The 21,792-nt window shown below is 58.9% G+C and overlaps 2 protein-coding genes across 5 annotated transcripts in view; one reads left to right on the top strand and one right to left on the bottom strand.

Annotated features, from left to right (window-relative positions):
• Window positions 1-1,435, bottom strand: part of LOC111520662 (uncharacterized protein CSNK1G2-AS1-like) — a 2,244-nt gene extending 809 nt beyond the window's left edge. Inside the window, 3 exon segments of the mRNA XM_023183593.2 lie at window positions 255-311; window positions 313-373; window positions 704-1,435. Coding sequence (XP_023039361.1) covers window positions 255-311; window positions 313-373; window positions 704-905 — 320 coding nt within the window. The 5' untranslated portion in view covers window positions 906-1,435.
• Window positions 1-21,792, top strand: part of CSNK1G2 (casein kinase 1 gamma 2) — a 36,504-nt gene that overhangs the window by 9,687 nt on the left and 5,025 nt on the right. For all 4 annotated transcript variants that reach the window (XR_002724735.1, XM_023183592.1, XM_023183590.1 and 1 more), the window contains exon 2: window positions 14,724-15,175. Coding sequence is in view for 3 of the 4 variants with exons in the window: in XM_023183592.1 (XP_023039360.1) it covers window positions 14,989-15,175 (187 nt within the window). In the remaining variant the exon portion in view is untranslated. The remainder of the gene's footprint in view (window positions 1-14,723; window positions 15,176-21,792) is intronic.

Genomic DNA, 21,792 nt, shown 5'->3' with positions numbered 1-21,792 from the left:
GGACCGTGGGGGCCTGTGCACTGTGCGGGACTGTGCGCCGTGGGGGCCTGTGCGCTGTGCGGGACTGTGCGCCGAGGGGGCCTCTGGACCGTGGGGGCCTGTGCGCTGTGCGGGACTGTGCGCCGTGGGGGCCTGTGCGCCGTGGGGGCCTGTGCGCTGTGCGGGACTGTGCGCCGAGGGGGCCTGTGCGCCGAGGGGGCTTGTGCGCCGTGGGGAACTGTGCGCCGTGGGGGCCTGTGTGTCAGTGCTCTCACTTCCCCCAGAGTCTCGAAGGCCGTCTTTGTGATGGATTTGATGCAAATGTGTCCACTGCTTTTGTTGATGGCGTCTGAGGCCCTGGAGTCCATGGCAGCCGCGCCTCCCTTTGCATAATCTGAATTTTGGGAAAATTGCCCCTGTGTGGAGAAGTTGCAGGGACAGTGCCCTCCGCCAAGGCTGCCAGTGGGATGTGCAGCTCTGGGTGATGGCCAGCTTTTCCCTGGAGTCAGCTCTGCCCGTGGCCCTCACCTGTGGTCTGTGCCATCACCAGGGCAAGGCTGACCTCCTGTGGGATAGGGGTCCCTGCGCAGCCTCGCTGCCCCCCCCGCCACCCCCCAACAGGGTCCAGTCCCAGCTGCCATTGCGCAGCCTCGCCCCCTCCCCCAGTCAGGGTCTGTCCGGGCCGCCGTGCTGTGGTTGCTCATGGCCCTCCTGTGCTCTTTACCTGGGTCCTTGCCTTTGCTGACGGTGGCCTGTGACGGCTCAGCCACGTTTTCGGAGGCCGGCTCTCCTCGTGGGCATCTCTGGTGCAGTCGGTGTGGTGAGGTTGGGTTCTGTTGTGGACAGGGCCTTCTCGTGGTGATGACAGTCGCCCTTGGTCTGGTCTCCACAGTGCTGTGAGGACCGGCCCTGCCCGGCCCCAGCATTCACTCCTCAGCCTCCTCCCGTGGGGTGGGCAGCTTCCCTTCTCTCCCTGATTTGTGGAGTGTTTCTCTTTTGCACCCAATGCGTTAAACCCATTACCGGCCTAGGTCAGCCTGAGGTTGGTTTGTCCCGGCCGCGGCAGCTCCTGTGCTCTTCTGTTTTGGAGGGTGCCCTTCCGTCTGCCCTGTGTCACTGGGCTGGGCCTGGCCCCGCTCTGCTCTGACCCTGGGACTGGAAGTATGTGCTGCCCTGGTGTTTGGGGGTTCGTGGGTCCTGGGGCGCTGCAACTCCGCATTCTCTTTCCTTGGGGTGCAGGTGAATTGGGGTGGCGGGGGACCGAGCCCACGGTGGCCAGCCCCTGTGGCCCCAGGTCAGAGGGCAGGGCCAGCCTGGACAGCGCTGCCCAGAAGGGGCCACGGCCGGGTCCACATGAGTCTAGGTGTCTCTGAGGGCACTGGGACGGGGGTGGCCTGCCCAGCCCAGCGAGGTCCCTGGCTTCTCCTCAGCTTTTCCCTGGGCTCTGGACTAAGGGCTGTGTGGTGATGTCAGTCCAGGGACTGTGACATCACTGAGTGGAGACAGTCAGAGAAGGGGGCTGCCAGGGCCTTCCCGAGGGAACTGGCCCTGGGCCCAGACCGGATGGAGGACCCCGAGAAGAACAGGGCAGGTAGAGGCCTGAGGCCAGGGCTGGGGAAGGGGGTAGGAGCTGACAGGGAGGGTCGGCTCTGGCCCAGAGCCGGCCATGAGAGCAGCCCTTGTGGGGATGGCTGCAGTCCCGTTTGGTGCCCAGGAGCCAACCTTGGTGTGTGACCCTGAGCCGGCGCTCTCCCCTTGGGATGGAATTGTGGCCGCGTGGGTTGGGTGGAGGCCGAGTGAGGATCAGCGTCCCCTTCTCCCTCCCCGAGATCGTTGTTCTTCGCTGTGGCCCTCAGGCGTGGCAGGACAGGCCCCCAACCCCCAGGCCTGCATGGGCACAGTGGGTGCCCGGCCTTCACATCCCTGCTTTCCTCCAGGCCCTGGCCTTGTCTGGCTTCCCTCGGGCACCCTTGGGGTTCGGAGCGCCTCAGGAGAGGCCAGGCTCTTCTTCTTGGTGACGGACGGGTGCTGGGCCCCGACTGAGTGGTGACTGCCTCCAGGGGGTGGTCTGCGCCCTCAGAATCGGCTGAGTCTTGGGGTGGCGGCTCTTGTTTGTAGGGCTATGGGGAGCTGGGTACCCGCCTTGTGCCCATGGACCATGGCCCAGGGTGGCAGCCCTGCCTGTCCTCTGACTGCACTCCTGCTGCTGTGAAGGCCTCAGGCGCAGGCAGTGACCGTCGGGGCCACTCCTGAGGCGGGGGACACGGGCTGGGGGCCACTGTGGGCAGCAGGTGTGCAGGCAGCGCTCCCGTTTGGCACTGGGCTGCCCTCCACCCGCTGCAGGTCACTGCCCCCCACTGAGGCTGAGGCAAGGCTCCGCGGGGTGGGTGTGTACCCGGGCGAGGCTCTGTGGGGCGGGGTGGTGCCTAGGGCAGGGGCTGCTCCGTTCATGTCAGGCTTAGGACGTGTGTGGCTGGGCTCTCCCTCTGCTGTCCACCCGTGACCCCCTCACAGGGGCTGTCATGAGGTGCTTGGAGGCGTGATCCAGCCCTGAGTGTGCAGGGAGTGTGAAGTGGACACCCGTGCCACTCCTGTCACTGGAGGAGGCTGCTTCCCGCCCCGGGCGCCATCTGCAGAGTCGGGTGTGCATCTGTGTGGCTTCCTGGCCCTAGTGCTCAGCTCTGCAGGGCACAGTGGGGTTTGCTCAGCTCTGTAGGACACAGTGGGGTTTGCTCCCAGTGGGGTTTGCTCAACTCTGCAGGGCACAGTGGGGTTTGCTCTAGGCTGGGCACAGGGAGGCCGGTGCTCGTCCAGGGACCCAGAGAGAAAGCAGTAGCCCCAACCTGCCTGGGCCGCAACACCTAAGATCACTGTATCAGAACAGACACCAGCGGGGCAGCCTGCTTGGTGGCCGGGTGGAGCAGAGTCGGCACACAGCCTGGGCCGGCCTATACCCCAGCTACCAACGGTGTTGCGTCCCTGAGTGCAGGGCCTGCCCCTTTCTCATCCTCCTGACTCCAGGTCATGGGGCAGGGGTGCCGGGAGCCCCTGTGGCAGCCAGAACCTGAGAGGTGACGGTCACCACCCAGACGAGGGGCCGGAGGTCACATAGGGAGGCTTCCAGGGGATGCCAGGAGCAGTGGGGCCTTAGAGCCAGCAGGGCCGTGCCCATGTCGGAGGTTCTGGGGGGCAGGGCTTGTCATCTGCAGCTGGGATGGGGATTGGTGAAAAGCCGGAACACACAGAGCTGAGTCAAGATCAGACAGCGTGGTGGCAGCGCCTGTGGTCCCAGCTACTCGGGAGGCTGAGGCTGGAGAATCGCTTGAACTCGGGAGGCGGAGGTTGCAGTGAGCTGAGATTGTGCCGCTGCACTCCAGCCTGGGCGATGGAGCTAGATCCTGTCTCAAAAAACAGAAAACCATGGGTCCCAGCCCTCGAGGCCGCTCAGTACTCGGACCCGGCAGCTGTGGCTGCGGCACAGGCGCTCACCCTGCGGCCTTGGCTGTTTCATTGGTTGGTGTTGACCCTCCACGGAGGGGCCGAGTGGGGCGTGTTCAGTCCCATCAGGGTGGCCCGAGTGTTGGGGATGGGAGACTGTTTTTTTGTTTTTGTTTTTTTGATTTTGAGACGGAGTCTCACTCTGTCGCCCAGGCTGGAGTGCAGTGGCGCGATCTCGGCTCACTGCAGGCTCTGCCTCCCAGGTTCACGCCATTCTCCTGCCTCAGCCTCCTGAGTAGCTGGGACTATAGGTGCCCGCCTCATCTCCTGGCTAGTTTTTTGTATTCTTTAGTAGAGACGGGGTTTCACCCTATTAGCCAGGGTGGTCTCGATCTCCTGACCTCGTGATCTGCCCGCCTCGGCCTCCCAAAGTGCTGGGATTACAGGTGTGAGCCACCACGCCCGGCCATCACTCATGGTTTCTTAGCAGAAGAAACCGACCATGCTAGCGGCTCACCTGGAAGAGAGAAGGAGGGAGAAGGTGGAGGATTCTGCAGAGGGAAGGCTGGTGGTGGCGCCCGCCTTTGACGGCCGTGTCCTGATGCTGTGTGGCTTAAACGGTGCCACCCGGAGATTGGTGGGCGGGATTGGGCCTCTGGGTGCCCCTAGCTGTGGGAGCGGGTGAGGCAGGGATGGCTAGAAAGAAAAGCAACCTAGACGCAGGTCCCACCTCCCTCCTGGCAGCCCCACAGGCTCGAGGCCACTGTGTCAGGAGGGATAGCCTAGATGGAGAGCAGGCGAGTGGTCCCACGCCCAGGAGGTGGCCTTGCCCAGCCTGGAGGCCGCAAGGATGAGAAGCAGTGTGTGCCCGGTAGGTCACATGGGCACCACAGACGGAAGTGGAGCCGGGGGAGAGATGTCCCGGGATGCACCAGGCGCTCGTGCAAACCAAGTGGTGAGCAGAGGGCAGCCTGAAAGAGAAGGGGGGGCTGCCCCGAGCGGCTTGGGTGGCCGGGCGTGTGGGAGACCTTGGGTTTGCTGTTAGGAGGGACAATGAACGCAGGCGCCTCCGTCTCCACTTCGTGTCCGTCCTCACTGAGGGAGCCGAGCAGATGCCTTTGCCCCTGCAGGTCCCCCATGTCCCCTCACCCGGGGCGCACTCCACACGCCAGGCCCCTTTCACAGCTCACCACACAGGCAGAGACTGGAGGGTGCTCAGGACCCCGAGTGACTGCAGACGTGGGCACAGAGGGCCTCTGAGGGTGTCTGGTTGCATCTGAGCAGCTACCGGATCTCGCATGGAGACACCCCGCGGTGGGTGCCCAGTGGGTGCTGTGTGTGTGGCGCTTCCACTGGTGAGGGCCCCCTGGGGCTCTGCGGCACACGGCAGAGCCAGCCTCTTGTCACCACGTGCTTCCCGTGTGTGCAGGAAGAGGTTGGAGGCACGCGCCCGTCTTGTCTGGAAGCCAGGTGTTGAGACGCGTCCTGACGACGGCCCTGCCCACTTCCTGACGGGGCACCTGAGGGTCGTTGGTGGCTGAGGAAGGGGCTCCTCCCGAGCGGGTCCGGAGGCTGTGGAGGCACAGCGCAGCCTCATGGGGGCAACGTCCCCAGGCACCTGCCTGCCCTGCCTGGAATTGAGGGGCGATTGGGACTCCCACCGCCTCTGCCAAAGCCTGTGCCCCTGATGTCTGTCCAGAACACGGCTTCCTCCTTGGCGGTTCCCAGAGACCGCTGGGCCTCACTTGGTCCTTTCTGGGCACCGAGTGTGTATGTTGGGGGAACAGGAGCCTGGCAGGGCCATCCTGCAGGGCTCAGCAGTGGGGGCTGCGGAGTTGGTGCTCCAGGACGGGAGAGCTGCCCGGCTCCTGCCAGGTGTCGAGAGGGCCTCAGCTCTCCCAGGCACTGTCTCCCCTCCCAGGGCCGCAGCAGCTGGTGTTGAGTGTGGGTATGAGCTTTGGCTCCGGGTCCTGAGTGTGCCCCGCTACATGGCTTCCTGGTTTGCATCTCCCTCCTCTCCCAGGGAGAGGTGACTTTTGTGTTAATAACTGAGGTGTGACTCTCGGGCTGTACCCGCCAGCTGTGGAACTCACACAGCTCAGTGCCTTTAGCTCTTCACGAGGCCGTGGCTCCATCCGTGCCGTCAATAGAGGATACTTTCATCCTCACAGCGAGAAGGGATGGATTTGTTTTCCTTGTGAAGTCGGTGGCATTTGCTTTTCAGGTTCTGCTTGGTGGCCTCCAGCCTCTTGTCCTCGGCGAGGGTTTTGGCAGCTCCTCTCCGAGGTCTGAGTGTCCCCACTCGCTTGTCTGGAAAGGGACCAGAGCTCTGGGGCTCACAGCTAGGGTGGGCGTGATGTCTTTTCCTGACGCGGCGTCGGGGTGTCTCAGCTGCCTGGACACCTGCCTGTGCAGGGTAGCACAGACCCTATAGGCAGCGGCTCGGCCCCCAGCACCAGCCCCGCCTTTGATGCTCAGCCCCCAGCACTCGCCCCCCTTTTAATGCCACCCTGGGTCCCCCAGCACCGGCCCTACCTTTAATGCCACCCTGGGTCCCCACACCCCTGGCTACACATTACGGCTCCCACGACCCTTGTTTGGGTCCACGGTTCTCCAGCAGGACTCTCAGAACTGGGGAGTGAGACTTTGTTCCCTGCTGTTGTAAAGGGCATAACCTGGGAGAAGCCAGGCGGACAGAAGTCCCCGCCCATGTCCAGGGCCCCATGTAGGGGTCCGGAGCTCCCCTGTCGTCCCTAAGTGCCAGTCCTGACCCTCCCACAGCTGAGTGTCTGCGTCAGCACAGGGGCTTGTAGGAAGAAAGGCGTCCTGCTGCTTAGGAGATAGGTACATCCGGGACCTGGGGCCTTTTCTCCCTCAGCCCACGGGAAGACCCCCTGGACGGCGCCTGCCCCTTCTTCGGTCCCCACCCCGCTTCTACATGCACTCCCCCGAGATGGCCCCATGTCCTGCTGCTTTCTGGCAGGGGAGAGCTGAGGCCTTTGTCTCCAGGACGCTGCCTCTCGGGCAGTCTCCAGCCCTAGTTGAGAAGGGCAGGCAGTGTGGCGCAAGCGGGCCGGCCTCGGGCGGGGGTGCCTCCTGGGCAGTGTCCCCTCGGGATGTTTGCCATACCGGATCTCACAGCCGGCGCTGACAGGGTCTGCGTGTGCGTGTCTGTGTCTGACGGGGTCTGCGTGTGTGTGTCTCTGTCTGTGACAGGGTCTGCGTATGTGTGTGTGTGTGTCTGTGTGCTGGCCTGTGGTTTTGCTTTCTTGCGGGATGGAAAATCTAACAGTAGGCGGGATACGGTGGCTAACAGCTGTGATCCCAGCATTTTGGGAGGCTGAGGCGGGCGGATCACTTGAGGTCGGGAGTTCGAGACCAGCCTGGCCAACGTGGCGAAACCTTGTCTCTACCAAAAATACAAAAAATTAGCCGGGCGTGGTGGTACATGCCTGTAATCACAGCTTACTGGGGAGGCTGAGGCAGGAGAATCACTTGAAACCGGGAGGCGGAGGCTGCAGTGAGCCGAGATCGCACCACTGCACTCCAGCCTGGGTGACAGAGCGAGACTCTGTCTCAAAACAGAACAAAACAAAATGCAGGCACAGACATTTCAGTGCCCCCTTCCTGTGGACGCCCCCTTCCTGTGGGTGCCGTGAGGGTTTCCAGAAGAAGGAGAGTGTTCCCGTGCTGGCGGCTCATCCAAGTGTGGGCAGGTGTGCGGCGGGGCACGGGCAAGGGGGAGGCGCTGGGCTCCAGTTCTCTCCTGTGGATGCATCACTCCTCGATGGTGGTCCTCTGCACAAGTCCCCCTGTCCACCCCGTTGGCAGCCGCAGTGGAAGGACAGATGGATGGACGGGCTGTGACCGGGACAGCCCAATGTGACCCCAGCCCCGCTGTCACGGTTGCGGCATTCTGGCTGTCTCGCTGTTCCCTGTGGCTCTCGTGGCTGTGGAGGGGCGTGGGTGGGGCGGTCCCTGCGGTCAGAACCTGGCCGTGTCGGGTTGAGGACTTGAGCCTGGCTCAGCCGTCAGAGCCGCTGCTCGTTCCCCCACACAGAGGCGTTGGATGGGGCTGCCTTGGGTGTCCCTCTTGGCTGGGGTGCACACGTCACCCCGATTCTCCAGCCCATGCTGAGGAGCCTCGCGGGCAGCGCCCAGCAGTCTATACTCCAGGCCATTGCTGTCCATTTCTCCATCAGGCCCTGCTGGTGGGGGATCCAGGACAGTGGAGCCTGGGAGGGGCCCCAGCGTTGGTCGTGAGGTGTGGAGGTGCTATCTGGAACTAGAGGGTGCCCCAAAGCAGTACGGCGCCCAGTCTCTGTGCTGGAAGAGATGAGCTGCGGTGGGGGGCGGGGGCTGCGTCTCACGGATCCTTCTCCCAGGGCACACGAGGAGATTCCTCCCCCAAAACGCCCAGGAAGGAAGTTAAATTTTAATATGGGTCTGGTTTAGAGAAACTAGGTTAGCCATGCGTGGGTGTTTCTGGATGTTTGGGCAGTAAAGAGAGTTGGTAACTCAAGAAATCTGCTGGCCACTAAGCAGGGGTGAGGGGTACTGACTGCCGTCCCTTCTTCAGCTACGGCCACTCGGTCACATCAGTGTCTCCGGCCACTTCCCTCGTGTCCAGCATCAACACAGCGCTGCAGCTGTGACTCAGTCCAGTGGAGAAAACTCACATCCAAAACTAAACCAGGAGTCAGCCAAAAAATGCAAATTAAAAGTACACTCAGCCAGGCGCAGTGGCTCACGCCTGGAATCCCAGCACTATGGGAGGCTGAGGTGGGTGGATCACCAGGTGAGGAGTTCAAGACCATCCTGGCCAAGATGGTGAAACCCCGTGTCTACTAAAGATACAAAAATTAGCCCCACATGGTGGCGGGCGCCTGTAGTCCCAGCTACTCAGGCAGCTGAGGCAGAGAATTGCACGAACCTGGGAGGTGGAGGTTGCAGTGAGCCGAGGACGTGCCACTGCGCTCCAGCCTGGAGCCGAGATTGTGCCACTGTGCTCCAGCCTGGGCAAAAGAGCAAGACTCCATCTGAAAAAGAAAAAGGCACATCCCCAGCATGGCTGTGCACAGGAGTGGGGTCACCACAGCTCACGCCTATAATCCCAGCACTTTGGGAGGCCGAGGAGGGAAGATTGAGACCAGCCTGGGCAACATGGCAGGGTCCCATCTCTACCAAAAAAAAAAAAAAGAAAAGCCAGACATGGGGGTCCATGCCTGTGGTCCCAGCTACTCAGGAGGCTGAGGCAAGATTGCTTGAGCCTGGGATACAAGTCACAGTGAGCTGAGATCGTACCACTGTGCTCCAGCCTGGGCACCAGAGCCATACCCTGTCTGAAACCAAAATCCAACGTGCACAGAAGAGTTAGGGTGGGTGTGTAGGAGTCAGACCCTCGGGAGCGGCAGGTCGAGTGTAACTCGGCACAGCCACGGTGAAGATGGCCTGGCGGCTCCTCAAAGACACACACGGAGCTCCCATCCGATCCAGAAACCCACGGCCACACAGAAGCCCGTGCGCAAATACAGCAGCGGACTCCAGCAGCCGGACGGTGGCCACAGCCCAGGTGGCCATCAGCAGAGGAGGAGACGTAGTGCGGCCCTCCATGCACTGGAACACAACCCAGCCACGAAAGGAAGAAGCTCTGACTCGGGCCACGGTGTGGATGCACCTCGAGGACGCCAGGCTCAACGAGAGGCGCCAGACAGAGAAGGACACGCCGTATGTCGTCCCATTTCTAGGAAATGTCCAGGGCAGGCCCATCCACAGAGACAGGGAGTAACATGGTGCTTTATTATCAATTTTTCTTGAAAATGAAATATATAATACTCTCTTGTGAGTTTATTATATTGATTTTTTCTTTTTCTTTTTTTTTTTTGAGACGGATTCTCGCTCTGTCGCCCAAGCTCTACCTCCCGGGTTCACGCTGTTCTCCTGCCTCAACCTCCCAAGTAACTGGGACTACAGGCGCCCACCACCATGCCCGGCTAATTTTTTTGTATTTTTAGTAGAGACAGAGTTTTACTGTGTTAGCCAGGATAGTCTCGATCTCCTGACCTTGTGATCCTCCCAAAGTGCTGGGATGACAGGCATGAGCCACCGTGCCCGGCCTCTTTCCTTTCTTTGAGGCAGTGTCTCACTCTGTCACCCAGACTGGAGTGCAGTGGTGCGATCTTGGCTCACTGCAACCTCTGCCTCCCAGGTTCAAGTGATTCTCCTGCCCCAGCCTCCTGAGTAGCTGGAATTAACAGGCATGTGCCACCACGCCCAGCTAATTTTTGTATTTTTAGTACAGATGGGGTTGCACCATGTTGGCCAAGCTGGTCTCAAATTCCTGACCTCAAGTGATCCCCACACCTTAGCCTCCCAAAATGCTGGGATTGCAAATATGAGCCTGCGCCCAGCCTCTACGAATCTTTTTTTTTTTTTTTTTTTGCCGGAGTCTCATGCTGTTGCCCAGGCTGGAGTGCAGTGGCGTGATCTCGCCTCACTGCAAGCTCCACCTCCCGGGTTCACGCCATTCTCCTGCCTCAGCCTCCCGAGTAGCTGGGACTACAGGCGCCCGCCACCATGCCCGGCTAATGTTTTTTTTTGTATTTTAGTATAGATGGGGTTTCTGCATGTTAGCCAGGCTGGTCTCGATCTCCTGACCTCATGATCCGCCCATCTCGGCCTCCCAAAGTGCTGGGATTACAGGCGTGAGCCACCGTGCCTGGCCTTTTTTTTTTTTGAGACAGAATCATTTTGCTCTGTTGCCCAGGCTGGAGTGCAGTGGCACGATCTCGGCTCACTAAAACCTCCACCTCCCGGGTTCATGCCATTCTCCTGCCTCAGCTTCCCAAGTAGCTGGGATTACAGGTGCCTGCCACCACCACGCCCAGCTAATTTTTGTAATTTTAGTAGAGTTGGGGTTTCACCAGGTTGGTCAGGCTAGTCTTGAACTCCTGGATCAGGTGATCCCAAAATGCTGGGCCTTGGCCTCCCAAAGTGCTGGGATTATAGGCATGAGCCACCGCGCCTAGCCTACAAAAAAATGTTTAAAAATTAGCTGGGCGCAGTGGTGTGTGCCTGTAGTTCCAGCTACTCTGGAGGCTGAGGTGGGAGGATGGCTTGAGCCCAGGAGGTCGAGGCTGCAGCAAGCTGTGATTGTGCCATGGTACTCCAGCCTGGGTGACAGATTGAGACCCTGTGTCAAAAAAAAAAAAAAAAAAAAACACCCAAGTTCAAGGTGAGAAGCATGAAGTGCTGCTGGAGAGGCGTCAGCCAGCGTTCAGACGATCTAGCCAAGATCACTGATGGAGGTGGCGACACTAAGCAGACTTTCAGTGTAGAAGCAGCAGCCGTCTGCCGGGAGAAGATGTCACCCAGGACTTTCCTCGCGTGGGAGAAGCGGTTCCCCGGCTTCCAAGCAGAGGCCCACTCTCTTCACCCTCTTGTTAGGGGCTAATGCAGCTGGTGACTTTAAGGTGACGCCAGGGCTTTTTACCATTCCACAAATCCTAGGGCCTGTGAGAATTATGCTAAATCTTTTTTTTTTTTTTTTTTGGGCCGGGGTCCCCCCCTGTCGCCCCGGCTGGAGTGCAGTGGCCGGATCTCAGCTCACTGCAAGCTCCGCCTCCCGGGTTTACGCCATTCTCCTGCCTCAGCCTCCCAAGTAGCTGGGACTACAGGCGCCGCCACCTCGCCCTGCTAGCTTTTTGTATTTTTTTAATAGAAATGTGGTTTCACCATGTTAGCCAGGATGGTCTCGATCTCCTGACCTCGTGATCCGCCCGTCTCGGCCTCCCAAAGTGCTGGGATTACAGGCTTGAGCCACCGCGCCCGGCCGAGAATTATGCTAAATCTATTCTGGGCTTTGTAAATAGAACAACAGAGCCTGGGTGACAGCACATCTGTTTAGCACCTGGCTTACGGAATATTTGGAGCCCACTTTTGGGACCTATTGCTCAAGAAAAATTTCTTTCAAAATATGACTGCTCACGGACAGTGCACCTGGTCACCCAAGAGCCCTGGTGGAGACACGCAAGATCAGTGTTTCCGGCCAGGCGCGGTGGCTCACGCCTGGAATCCCAGCACTTTGGGAGGCCGAGGCGGGCGGATCACGAGGTCAGGAGATCGAGACCATCCTGACTAACACAGTGAAACCCTTTCTCTACTAAAACTACAAAAAACTAGCCGGGCGTGGTGGTGGGCGCCTGTAGTCCCAGCTACTCGGGAGGCTGAGGCAGGAGAATGGCGTGAACCCGGGAGGCGGTGCTTGCAGTGAGCCGAGACTGCGCCACTGCACTCCAGCCTGGGCGACAGAGCAAGACTCTGTCTAAAGAAAAAAAAAAAAAAGATGAGTGTTTCCATCCCTGCTAGCACAACATCCAGCCTGTAGCCTGTGGATCAATGAATGAATGACGTGGAAATCAAGATGACTCCTTGACATGTCATTCATTCATTTATGAATGACACGGTGTCGCTCTGTCACCCAGGCTGGAGTGCAGTGGCACGATCTCGGCTCACTGCATCCTCCGCCTCCTGGGTTGAAGCAATTGTCCTCCCTTAGCCTCCCGGGTAGCTCGGGCTATAGGCACATGCCACCACGCCCAGCTAATTTTTATATTTTTTTGTAGGGGGGCGTTTTGCCATGTTGCCCAGGCTGGTCTTGAACTCCTGAGTTCAAAGCAGTCTGCCCACCTCAGCCTCCCAAAGTGCTGGGACTACAGGCATGAGCCACGGTGCCTGGCCAAGTCTCACTGTTTCTGAGGCAAGGTCTCACTGTGTCGCCCAGGCTGCAGTGGAGAAGCAGAATCACAGCTCACTATAGCCTCTACCTCCCAGGCTCAAGCAATCCTCTCACCTCAGCCTCCTAAGTAGCTAGGACTACAGGTGTGCACCACCATGCCTGGCTAATTTTGATTTTATTTTTGTAGAGATAGGGTCTCCCTGTGTTGCCCAGGCTGGTCTTGAACTCCTGGCCTCAAGCAGTCATCTTGGGTCAGCCTCCCAAAGTATTGGGGTTACAGGCAGTAGCCACCACACCCACCCACAACTCTCATTATTGAGAAATACATTTGTAAGACTCTGGGTGCCTGTAGGTGCCGTGGAGAGCAATCACTCTGATGGAGCTGGGGAAACTGAGTAAATTGAAACCCCCGGAAAGGATTTGCTGTTCTAGAGGCCATGCAGGACACGTGTGATCCATGGGAGGAGGTCAAATGGCAGGATTTGTGGAAGTTTGGAGGAAGTTGATCCCAGGCCTGAAGGATCACTGTGAGGGTTCAGGACTTCCATGGAGGAGGAACTGCAGAGGTTTTAGAAGCAGCAAGACAGCTAGAATGAGAGGAACTTGGAGATGTGACTGCACTGCTGCCATCTCACAAGAAACTTTCACATGTGAGGAGTTGCCTCTTTTTTTTTTTTTTTTTTTTAGAGGGAGTCTCGCTGTCACTCAGGCTGGAGTGCAGTGGTGCGATCTCGGCTCCCTGCGAGCTCCACCTCCCGGGTTCACACCATTCTCCTGCCTCAGCCTCCCGAGTAGCCGGGACTACAGGCGCCCGGCACCACACCTGGCTAATGTTTTGTATTTTTAGTAGAGACGGGTTTTCACCATGTTGGTCAGCCAGGTCTCGATCTCCTGACCTCGTGATCTGCCCGCCTCGGCTTCCCGAAGTGTTGGGATTCCAGGCGTGAGCCACTGCGCCCGGCCGAGGCGTTGCCTCTTGAGGGTGAGCACGGGAGTTGCTTCAGCTGCTGTCTAGTCCTGGTGAAGGTTCTGTGAGCCTGGTGGAAATGAGGACAGAGGACTTGGAATAGCTCGGAACCTCAGTTGACGAAGCCGCGGCTGGGTTGAGAGGACCAACTGCAGTTTTGAAAGATGTTCTGCTGTGGGTAATAAATGCTATCAGACAGCATCACGCCCCACAAAGAAATCTTTGATGAAAGGAAGAGTCGGTCGCTGCGGCCAACTTTTTTGTGGTCATAGTTTAAGAAGTTGCCCCCGCCTCCAGCAGCCGCCGCCCCGATGAGTCAGCCGTCGTCTACGTCAAGGCAAGACCCTCCTCCCGGGAGATGAGGGCGCACTCACAGTTCCGATGATCATTACCATTGTTTAGCAGTAAAGTATTTTTATTTCTCTATTATTTAGTTAAGATGGGGTCTCGCTCTATCACCCGGGCTGGAGTGCAGTGGTGCGATCATGGCTCCCTGCAGCCTCCGCCTCCTGGGCTCAAGTGATCCTGCCGCCTCCGTCTCCCGACTAGCTGGTACCACAGGCTTGCGGCACCACGCCCCGCTTAATTAAAGTGTGTCCGTTCACAGTATACCACGATATACCACAGTATACCACGGTGTACTATGAACGTGACTTTTGTGCGCACCAGGAAACGAAAACATTTGAATGACTCTTGCAGTGTGGAACCCCAAGGCACGCTTGCGATCACCTCAGGGTGTTTCTCGTACCAGAACACGGTTGCCAGGTGCAGTGGGGCAGTGCTTGTGACGCTGGTGCCTTTGTTTCTGTTGTGGCTTATTCAGCTGGGACTTCCTGTCCTAATATTTTCGGCGATGGCCGTGCACATGTGGCCCCTCCTCACCTGTGTGCCTCAGGCCCCGCCATACCCTCCTCAGCTCCGCTCTGCACTGAAGGGGCTGGATCGGACCCACCCTGGCATCGTCACAGCCCCAAGTGGTGTCCAGCCTGCGCCACTCCACCAGTGGCTGCTGGAGAACGACCCGAGCCTGGGTCAGGCCGTGGGGGTTCCTGCAGCAGCTCACGGCTCGCCGGGGCCTCCTGCCCTCCGGTCCACTCTCCCCACTTTCAGTGTCTCCCGGCCGCCACGGGCAGGGGCAGCTCTGTGGCTTCTGTGTCGCTGCCTGAGGCCTGCCTGCTGTCATCTGCCTCCCTCCGTCTTTCCCAGAGCAGCCCGGGGCCTGGAGATGGGGACTGTTGTGTGGCCCCTCTGCGTCTGGGGGTGGGACTGCCCCGGCTTCAGGATCCTCAGGGCCTCTCCCCGGCATTGGCAGTCACACCCTCCTGGCAGTACGTCCTCCCACCTGTGCCACCCACCCACCCATCTCGCTTCACAGAAAGGCCCCTGAGCCCTACCCTGTTAGTCTCCAGGCAGCCATGCCAAGACCTCTGGCCTCTGATGTCATGTGGCGTGTGCTTCCCAGCTGGGTTCCGGGCAGGGACAGTGCTTGTCATGTCCCGGCCTTCAGAGCTCCTTCCAGCCCAGCAGCCCCCTGGCTGCGTCCTCTGTGGCCTCCGCCCCATGTCCTCGCCGGCGCTCACCTGTGCCTCTGTTTCTCCGCAGCTGTGAGCCGTGAGCTTTGAGGCGGTGGGACCTGTCAGCAGAATGTCTCCTGCCCCCGAGAGCCACCTCGAGGCCACTGAGATGAGCACCGCGGCCTGGCCGGCCCGAGTGCCTGCGTCTCAGTAGCCGGGAGCCGCGGGCCCACGCCCGCCCGCCAGCCGCGGTGATGTTCTAGCCACAGAGGAGCCGAGACCTCAGGTTTCCAGAGACTTGGGATTTGCACGGCAGCAGAGTCACCGTGGAGAGGCCAGGGTATCACAAACTTATGGATTTTGACAAGAAAGGAGGGAAAGGGGAGACAGAGGAGGGCCGGAGAATGTCCAAGGCCGGCGGGGGCCGGAGCAGCCACGGCATCCGGAGCTCGGGGACCAGCTCGGGGGTCCTGATGGTGGGCCCCAACTTCCGCGTCGGCAAGAAGATCGGCTGCGGCAACTTCGGGGAGCTCCGCCTAGGTGAGGCCCTGCTCGTGGCGGATGGGGCGGGAGGCTGCTGGCAGGGCCGCACAGGGTCACCGGAGCCTCCAGCGGGGCAGCACGGGGTCACTGGATCCTCCGGCGGGGCCACCCCAGGTCACGGGAGCCTCTAGTGGGGCGGCATGGGGTCACCGGGGCCTCCGGCAGGGCCGCCCCGGGTCACTGGCGTGTGTTGAATCGTCGGTCCATCGTGGTACGAGTGCTACTTCCCTTCGAGAAAGCTCTGTGGGGAGAGTGGGTTTCTGGCCCTGTCACCTTTTCGGGAAACAGTTCTGTTGGGAGGCAGGTGGCCCAGAGCAGGCCAGGCCATGCCATAAGGAGCCCGAGTTTTAAGTCATGAATGACTTCCACAGCCCGTGTCCATGCTGGGCAACGCCCTGGCCTTAACCGCAGGCGCCAGCAGGGAGCCAGTGTCAGGTGACTGGAGTGACTGTTCTGTGGTGATGAGCTGCTGTGTGCCACTCCCAGCTTCACCATGTAAAAGGCTGCACCTGGCCCACCTGGCTCCATCCCTTCTGCTCACACTGACCTCTCCCGGGTCGCCATCTGATTGCCCGGGCAGGCGTGAGGAGCAGGGCTGAGGACTAAGCCTCTTACTGGCCGGGGGCGCCTTCCCTGGGGTGGGGGTGCCTGAAGATGACCATCAGGCCTGGGGGAGCTCTGAGCACGTTTGGGGCCAGTCGCAGTTCGTGATTAGCTGTGCCAGGGAGCCGGATCATCCCCAGAAATATAAAATTCATCCCTGGTGCTGCTGGGCGTACGGCAAACGCCTGAGCTCCTGCGGAAGGGCATTTGGCGTCTGTGGCTGGGGTTGTCCGGGAGACCCAAGTGCACCCCCAGTCAATGTCTGTCATGGTGGGAGTCGGGGTCTCTGGGAAAGAGCGCGGGATGGGCAGGTCCGGGAGGCTGCGGCAGTGGATCAGCCTCACGTGGGCACCCATGGCAGGCAGTGCTGGAATCCGGCCCTTCAGCCCAATGAGGTTGTCAGACGAGGGAAACCGAGGCACAGGCAGTGGGCATGTTGTGGCTGCACCTTCAAGAGCGGCCGCCCAGGGGTGCAGGAGCATGGACTGTAGCCACCTGGACCCCAGGCATGTTTTGTGACCCCGCTTCCCACCTCCTGCCTCAGTTTACCCACCTGTTAAATAGGGATGAATGGTAGTTGCTACTCTTCAGAAGTGGGTTCAGCAGGCAGTTCTGTGGCAGAAGTGTGTGTCCCGAGTCAAGCAGCTTCTCCCAGGCGAGGGCAGCTGTCGGGGTCAGTGTTGGCTGCTTCAGTGTTCCCATTGGCTGCACCCAGGGCCCCAGGAGGCCCGTTTGAGACCCCATCCCGAACCCGATTCCACCCCAGCCCTTGGGGAGGCTGCTGGGATTCCACCCTTTTGCGCAGAGGCTGGGCTTGGACCACAAGGCCTCACTGGCTGTCTGACGGCCTGTGGCTCGGGAGGCCCCGGGCTCCGTTTCTCAGCCAAGAGATTGAGCTTTTCCCGACGGTAGCTGTGGCCTCCCAACCCTGTGTGTGTGCGCACTCAGGCACACGTGCAGACACATGCAGATGTGTACACACATGCCCTCACACGTACATGTGCACACTAAAGCACACGCACACAGGCACGCACAGCCACAGCCATGCGTACACGGGCACACAGGCACATCTGCACACACGCCTGGCACAGCCCTGTGACCTGCAGCCTGCGGGATATGGCTTTTGGGGACCCAGATGACTGTGTGGGTCCTGTCCTTGGGCGGCGGTTGCAGGCCGCTGAACAGGGCAGGTCCCCGTAGGCAGGTGAGAGGTGAGACTGACATATGGGTGATGCCAGCTTGCCAGCTTTTCTTTTTTTTTGAGACGGAGTCTCGCTCTGTCACCCAGGCTGGAGTGCTATGGTGCAATCTCAGCTCACTGCAAGCTCCGCCTCCCGGGTTCACGCCGTTCTCCTGCCTCAGCCTCCCAAGTAGCCGGGTCTACAGGTGCCCGCCACCGCAGCCGGCTAACTTTTTGTATTTTTAGTAGAGACGGGGTTTCGCTGTGTTAGCCAGGATGGTCTCGATCTCCTGACCCCATGATCTGCCCACCTCGGCCTCCCAAAGTGCTGGGATCACAGGCGTGAGCCACCGCACCCGGCCTGGTGACGCCAGCTTTTGCTGAGTTGTGGTTTGCGCTCTCTTCAGCCTGGTGTCTTGGGCGTTGTGTGCTTCGCTGGCAGCCGCACGTCGTGGTTTCTCAGGGGTGCCAGGAGGCTGTTCATCAGAGGATGCACCACCCCTTCTTCATCTCCTCCTCAGTGCAGGGACGCTTGGCTGTTTCCGCATTTGGGCCCTTCTGAGTAGAACTCACTGCCCAAATAGAACTGAATAGCACTGGGCGTGTCGAGCACTCCACGTCCCCAGCACTCAGGACTGATGGTGGCTTTGGTGTTGAGCCTGTTGTAGACTCAGGTTGTCGAATATTGTTCTGTTGTTTAGAATCTGTCATTTTTTTCTGCTTTTAAGGTTTTTATCTTTGATTTAAAATTTTGACTATGCTCTGTTTTTATCCTGCTTAGGATCCATTGTCTTGGATCTCTATGTTGATACTTTTTCAAATTAACTTTGGAAAAGTGTAAGCCATTATTTAATGAAACATTTTTCCATCTCAGCTTTGCTTTGTTTTTTGTTTTGTTTTGTTTTGTTTTGTTTTGTTTTGTTTTTTAGATGGAGTTTCACTCTTGTTGCCCAGGCTGGAGTGCAATGGCACAATCTCGGCTCAGTGCAACCTCCGCCTCCTGGGTTCAAGCCATTCTCCTGCCTTAGGCTCCCAAGTAGCTGGGATTACAGGCGTGCGCCACCACGTCCAGCTAATTTTTTCTTTTTTCTTTTTCTTTTTTTTCCCCAGATAAGAGCCTTCCTCTGTCGCCCAGGCTGGAGTGCAACGGCACAGTCTTGGCTCACTGTAACCTCTGCCTCTTGGGTTCAAGCCATTCTTCTGGCTCAGCCTCCTGAGTAGCTGGGATTACAGGCGTCTACCACCACGCCCAGCTAATTTTTATATTTTTAGTAGAGACAGGGATCTCACCATGTTGGCCAGGCTGGTCTTGATCTCCTGACCTTGTGATCCGCCCGCCTTGGCCTCCCAAAGTGCTGGGATTACAGGCGTGAGCCAACGCGCCTGGCCATTTTTTCTATTTTTAGTAGACATGGGGTTTCACCATGTTGGACAGGCTGGCCTCGAACGCCTGACCTCAGGTGATCCACCTGCCTTGGCCTCCCAAAGTGGTGTTACACACGTGAGCTACTACACCTGGCCTGCTTTGTTTTTTTGAGACAGAGTCTTGCTCTGCCCAGGCTGTAGTGCAATGGCACAATCTCAGCTCACTGCAACCTCCACCTCCTGGGTTCAAGCAATTCTCCTGCCTCAGCTTCCCAAGTAGCTGGGATTACAGGTGCGCCCCACCACACGCAGCTAATTTTTTGTATTTTTAGTAGAGACGGGGTTTCACCGTGTTGGCCAGGATGGTGTCGAACTCCCGACCTCAGGTGATCCGCCTACCTCGGCCTCTGAAAGTACAGGGATTACAGGCGTGAACCACCACGCCCGGCTGACCCCGGAAGTTTTGGACTGGCCCAGCCTTGCTCTCACTCTTGGGTTCTGGTTCTGCGTGTGACGCGAGTGCTTGGCGCTGTCCGCAGGTCCCTCGGCCCTGGCTGTTTTCCCTCAGTCTCTGTTCTCCTGGTGTCAGGCTGTGTGGCTGCTGCTGCTTGCTGTAAGTTTACTCTTTTTCTACAGCCTGCAACCCTGGAAGTCCATGCGGTGAATCTTTGATTGCTTAGTGGCATTTTTCGGTTCTGTATGATTCTCCGTTCGATCTCAGCTGAGATTTCTCATGTGTGTATTGATTTTGGCCATCTTTTCCTTTACATCTTTGAACATGTTTGTGCTGTTTCTTAGTCCATTTTGTGCTGCTATAACAGAATGCCACAGACTGGGTCATTTATTTTTATTTTTTATTTTTTTTGAGATGGAGTCTTGTTCTGTTGCCCAGGCTGGAGTACAGTGGTACGATCCTGGCTCACCACAACCTCCGCCTCCCGGGTTTAAGTGATTCTCCTGCCTCAGCCTCCCAAGTAGCTGGGAATACAGGCACACACCACCGTTCCCAGCTAATTTTTGTATTTTTAGTAGAGACGGGGTTTCACTGTGTTGGACAGGCTGATCTGGAACTCCTGACCTCGTGATCCACCTACCTCGGCCTCCCAAAGTGCTGGGATTACAGGTGTGAGTCACTGCACCTGACTGGGTCATTTATAGTGAACAGAAGTTGACGGACTCACCGTTCTGGAGGCTGGCAATCTTCAGATTGAGGGTGGCATCTGGCAAGGACCTTCTTGCTGTGTCATCCCGTGGTGGAAGGCAGGAGGGCAAGGACCGGAGGGGGCTGGATTTGCCCTTTAATCAGGAGCCTGCTCCCATGCTGATGGCAATCATCCATCCTCCAGGGCAGTGACCCAGCCCCAACAGTGCTGGATTGGGGACCCAGTTCCCAACACGTGACCCTTGGGGGCGCATCAAAGACACAGAACTGTGTGGAATGTTGTCTGTGCTGCTGCTGACTTTCTCCCTTGTCGCGGTCACACCCCCTTCGTCACCTGTGGGACAGCCTCAGTGGGTGTGGCCGTGGTGTGTGCCATGAGGTGAGGGGGGTGCGGTCTCCCAGCTTGAGCGCTGGGTTTGTCCCTGTGGCTCACCTTGTTTCTGTCAGGGTTGGTTTCAGTGTTGTGGGGCAGGGCTGAGGGTAAACATGAGTGACTCCAAGGCCAGGAAGCCCTGCGCCAAGCTGTGGACCTTTTGGGTTCTCAGCTGAAGTCAGAGAATCCAGGGAGGACCCCACACTCCGGCCGTTGGAGGTGTGGCATCCTCCCGCCTGTGTGTCCCGCGGAACCTCCTGAGCCTCTCTGGAGCTGTTCTCTGCCAGGCCCCACGGGGTCTCCTGCCCTCTGCGTGTACCGCGAGTACTGCTGGAGAAGTCCCCTTCGGCTTGCAGAGCCCAGAGCCCTGGACCTCCTCCAGGAGTCTGCAGATCCACAGGCCTCAGATGCTGCCACACCCGCCCAGCGCACACCCAGGTCTCTGAAATGCCGTCTGCACACAGCGGTGGGGGTCAGGCGAAGGTTTCTTCCACAGTGCAGAGTGGAAGAGCCGGGAAAGACCACATCACCATCAGAGTCATCAGAGCTCCAAAGGTCTGCTCATCAAGACACTGCCACAAGCATGAGGCCAGCCAGGCTGGGGAAGACCGAGCATCCCTGTAAGTGTCAGGGAGCCACAGCTGGATGATACATCAACAGACAGCAGAGGGACGGCGCAGCACACGGGCAAGGGCTCGGCCTCCTCAGTTGGGGGAGCGCAGCTCAGCCCTTGGTGGTGGTCAGCATGTGGCCGACACTTTGCCGGAGAAGGGGACAACTGCCTGCAGGAAGAGCTGCACAGCCGTGTTCACCAAACTCCACTCTGGAGAGGCAGAACTGGAGACAGCAGGGCGTGCCGCAAGGGTGAATGGGCACGTCAAACCCCGTCCTCCCCGTGAGCCGTGGCGCAGCACCAGGCAGGCACACGCCGCGTGCTACGGCGAGGAGCCCACCGCAGTGGCAGCCTCTTGAGCGGGGAAGGGGGGATGGCTGAGGGGCAGGGCGCTCTCCCTCTCAACAGGACCGGGCTGGTACAGGAGTGGGCAGCTGCCAGCGCACGCCAGGCAGGACTTTGGACACACGGGCATCCCACTGTGAATCCCATCTCCAAAGAGCAGGACAGGAAGGAAAACCGCAAACGCTGGACCGAACCTGTAGCTGCCAGATTCAGGGGGCAGTGTCCTGTGCTCTAAAACTTCCAAACGTGGGGCAGTGTCCTGGGCTCTAAAACTTCGAAATCTGGCCAGGCGCGGTGGCTCACGCCTCTAAATCCCAGCACTTCGGGAGACCGAGGCAGGCGGATCACCTGAGGTCAGGATTTCGAGACCAGCCTGGCCTACATCATGAAACCCCATCTCTAGTGAAAATATAAAAATTAGCCAGGTTGATGGTGCCTGTCTGTAATCTCAGCTACTCAGGAGGCTGAGGCAGGAGAATCGCTTGAACCCGGGAGGCAGAGGTTACAGTGAGCCGTGATCATGCCATTGCACTCCAGCCTGGGCAACAGAATGAGGCTCTATCTCAAAAAGGAAAAAACTTTGAAGTCCCTCTAAAAATAAGATGGACCGGTGGATGGTAGCTGTGAGGATGGACCATGTGGCAGGTTTAGTTCTGGGGCCTTGGCGGTGAGTGTTGGGTGTTCGGGGCACGGCTCCTATTGTTTTACGAGAATTTCCTAATAACATGTTACACTGGGGAAAACATAGGAGGGGAGCCCATTTGTTCTGAAAACGCAGGGACCAGCCCTGGTCCCCCGCTGAGGACTGGAGGGAGGCGCCCTGGTCCCCTGCTCAGGACTGGAGGGGGCGCCCTGGTTCCCGGCTCAGGACTGGAGGGAGGCGCCCTGGTCCCCTGCTCAGGACTGGAGGGGGCGCCCTGGTTCCTGGCTCAGGACTGGAGGGAGGCGCCCTGGTCCCCGGCTCAGGACTGGA

The sequence above is a fragment of the Piliocolobus tephrosceles genome, chromosome 21 (genome assembly GCF_002776525.5).
Source record: "Piliocolobus tephrosceles isolate RC106 chromosome 21, ASM277652v3, whole genome shotgun sequence".
NCBI classification, from domain to species: Eukaryota; Metazoa; Chordata; class Mammalia; order Primates; family Cercopithecidae; genus Piliocolobus; species Piliocolobus tephrosceles.
The sequence above is the reverse complement of the archived record's forward strand: the minus strand, read 5'-3'. Positions and strand labels throughout refer to the sequence as shown.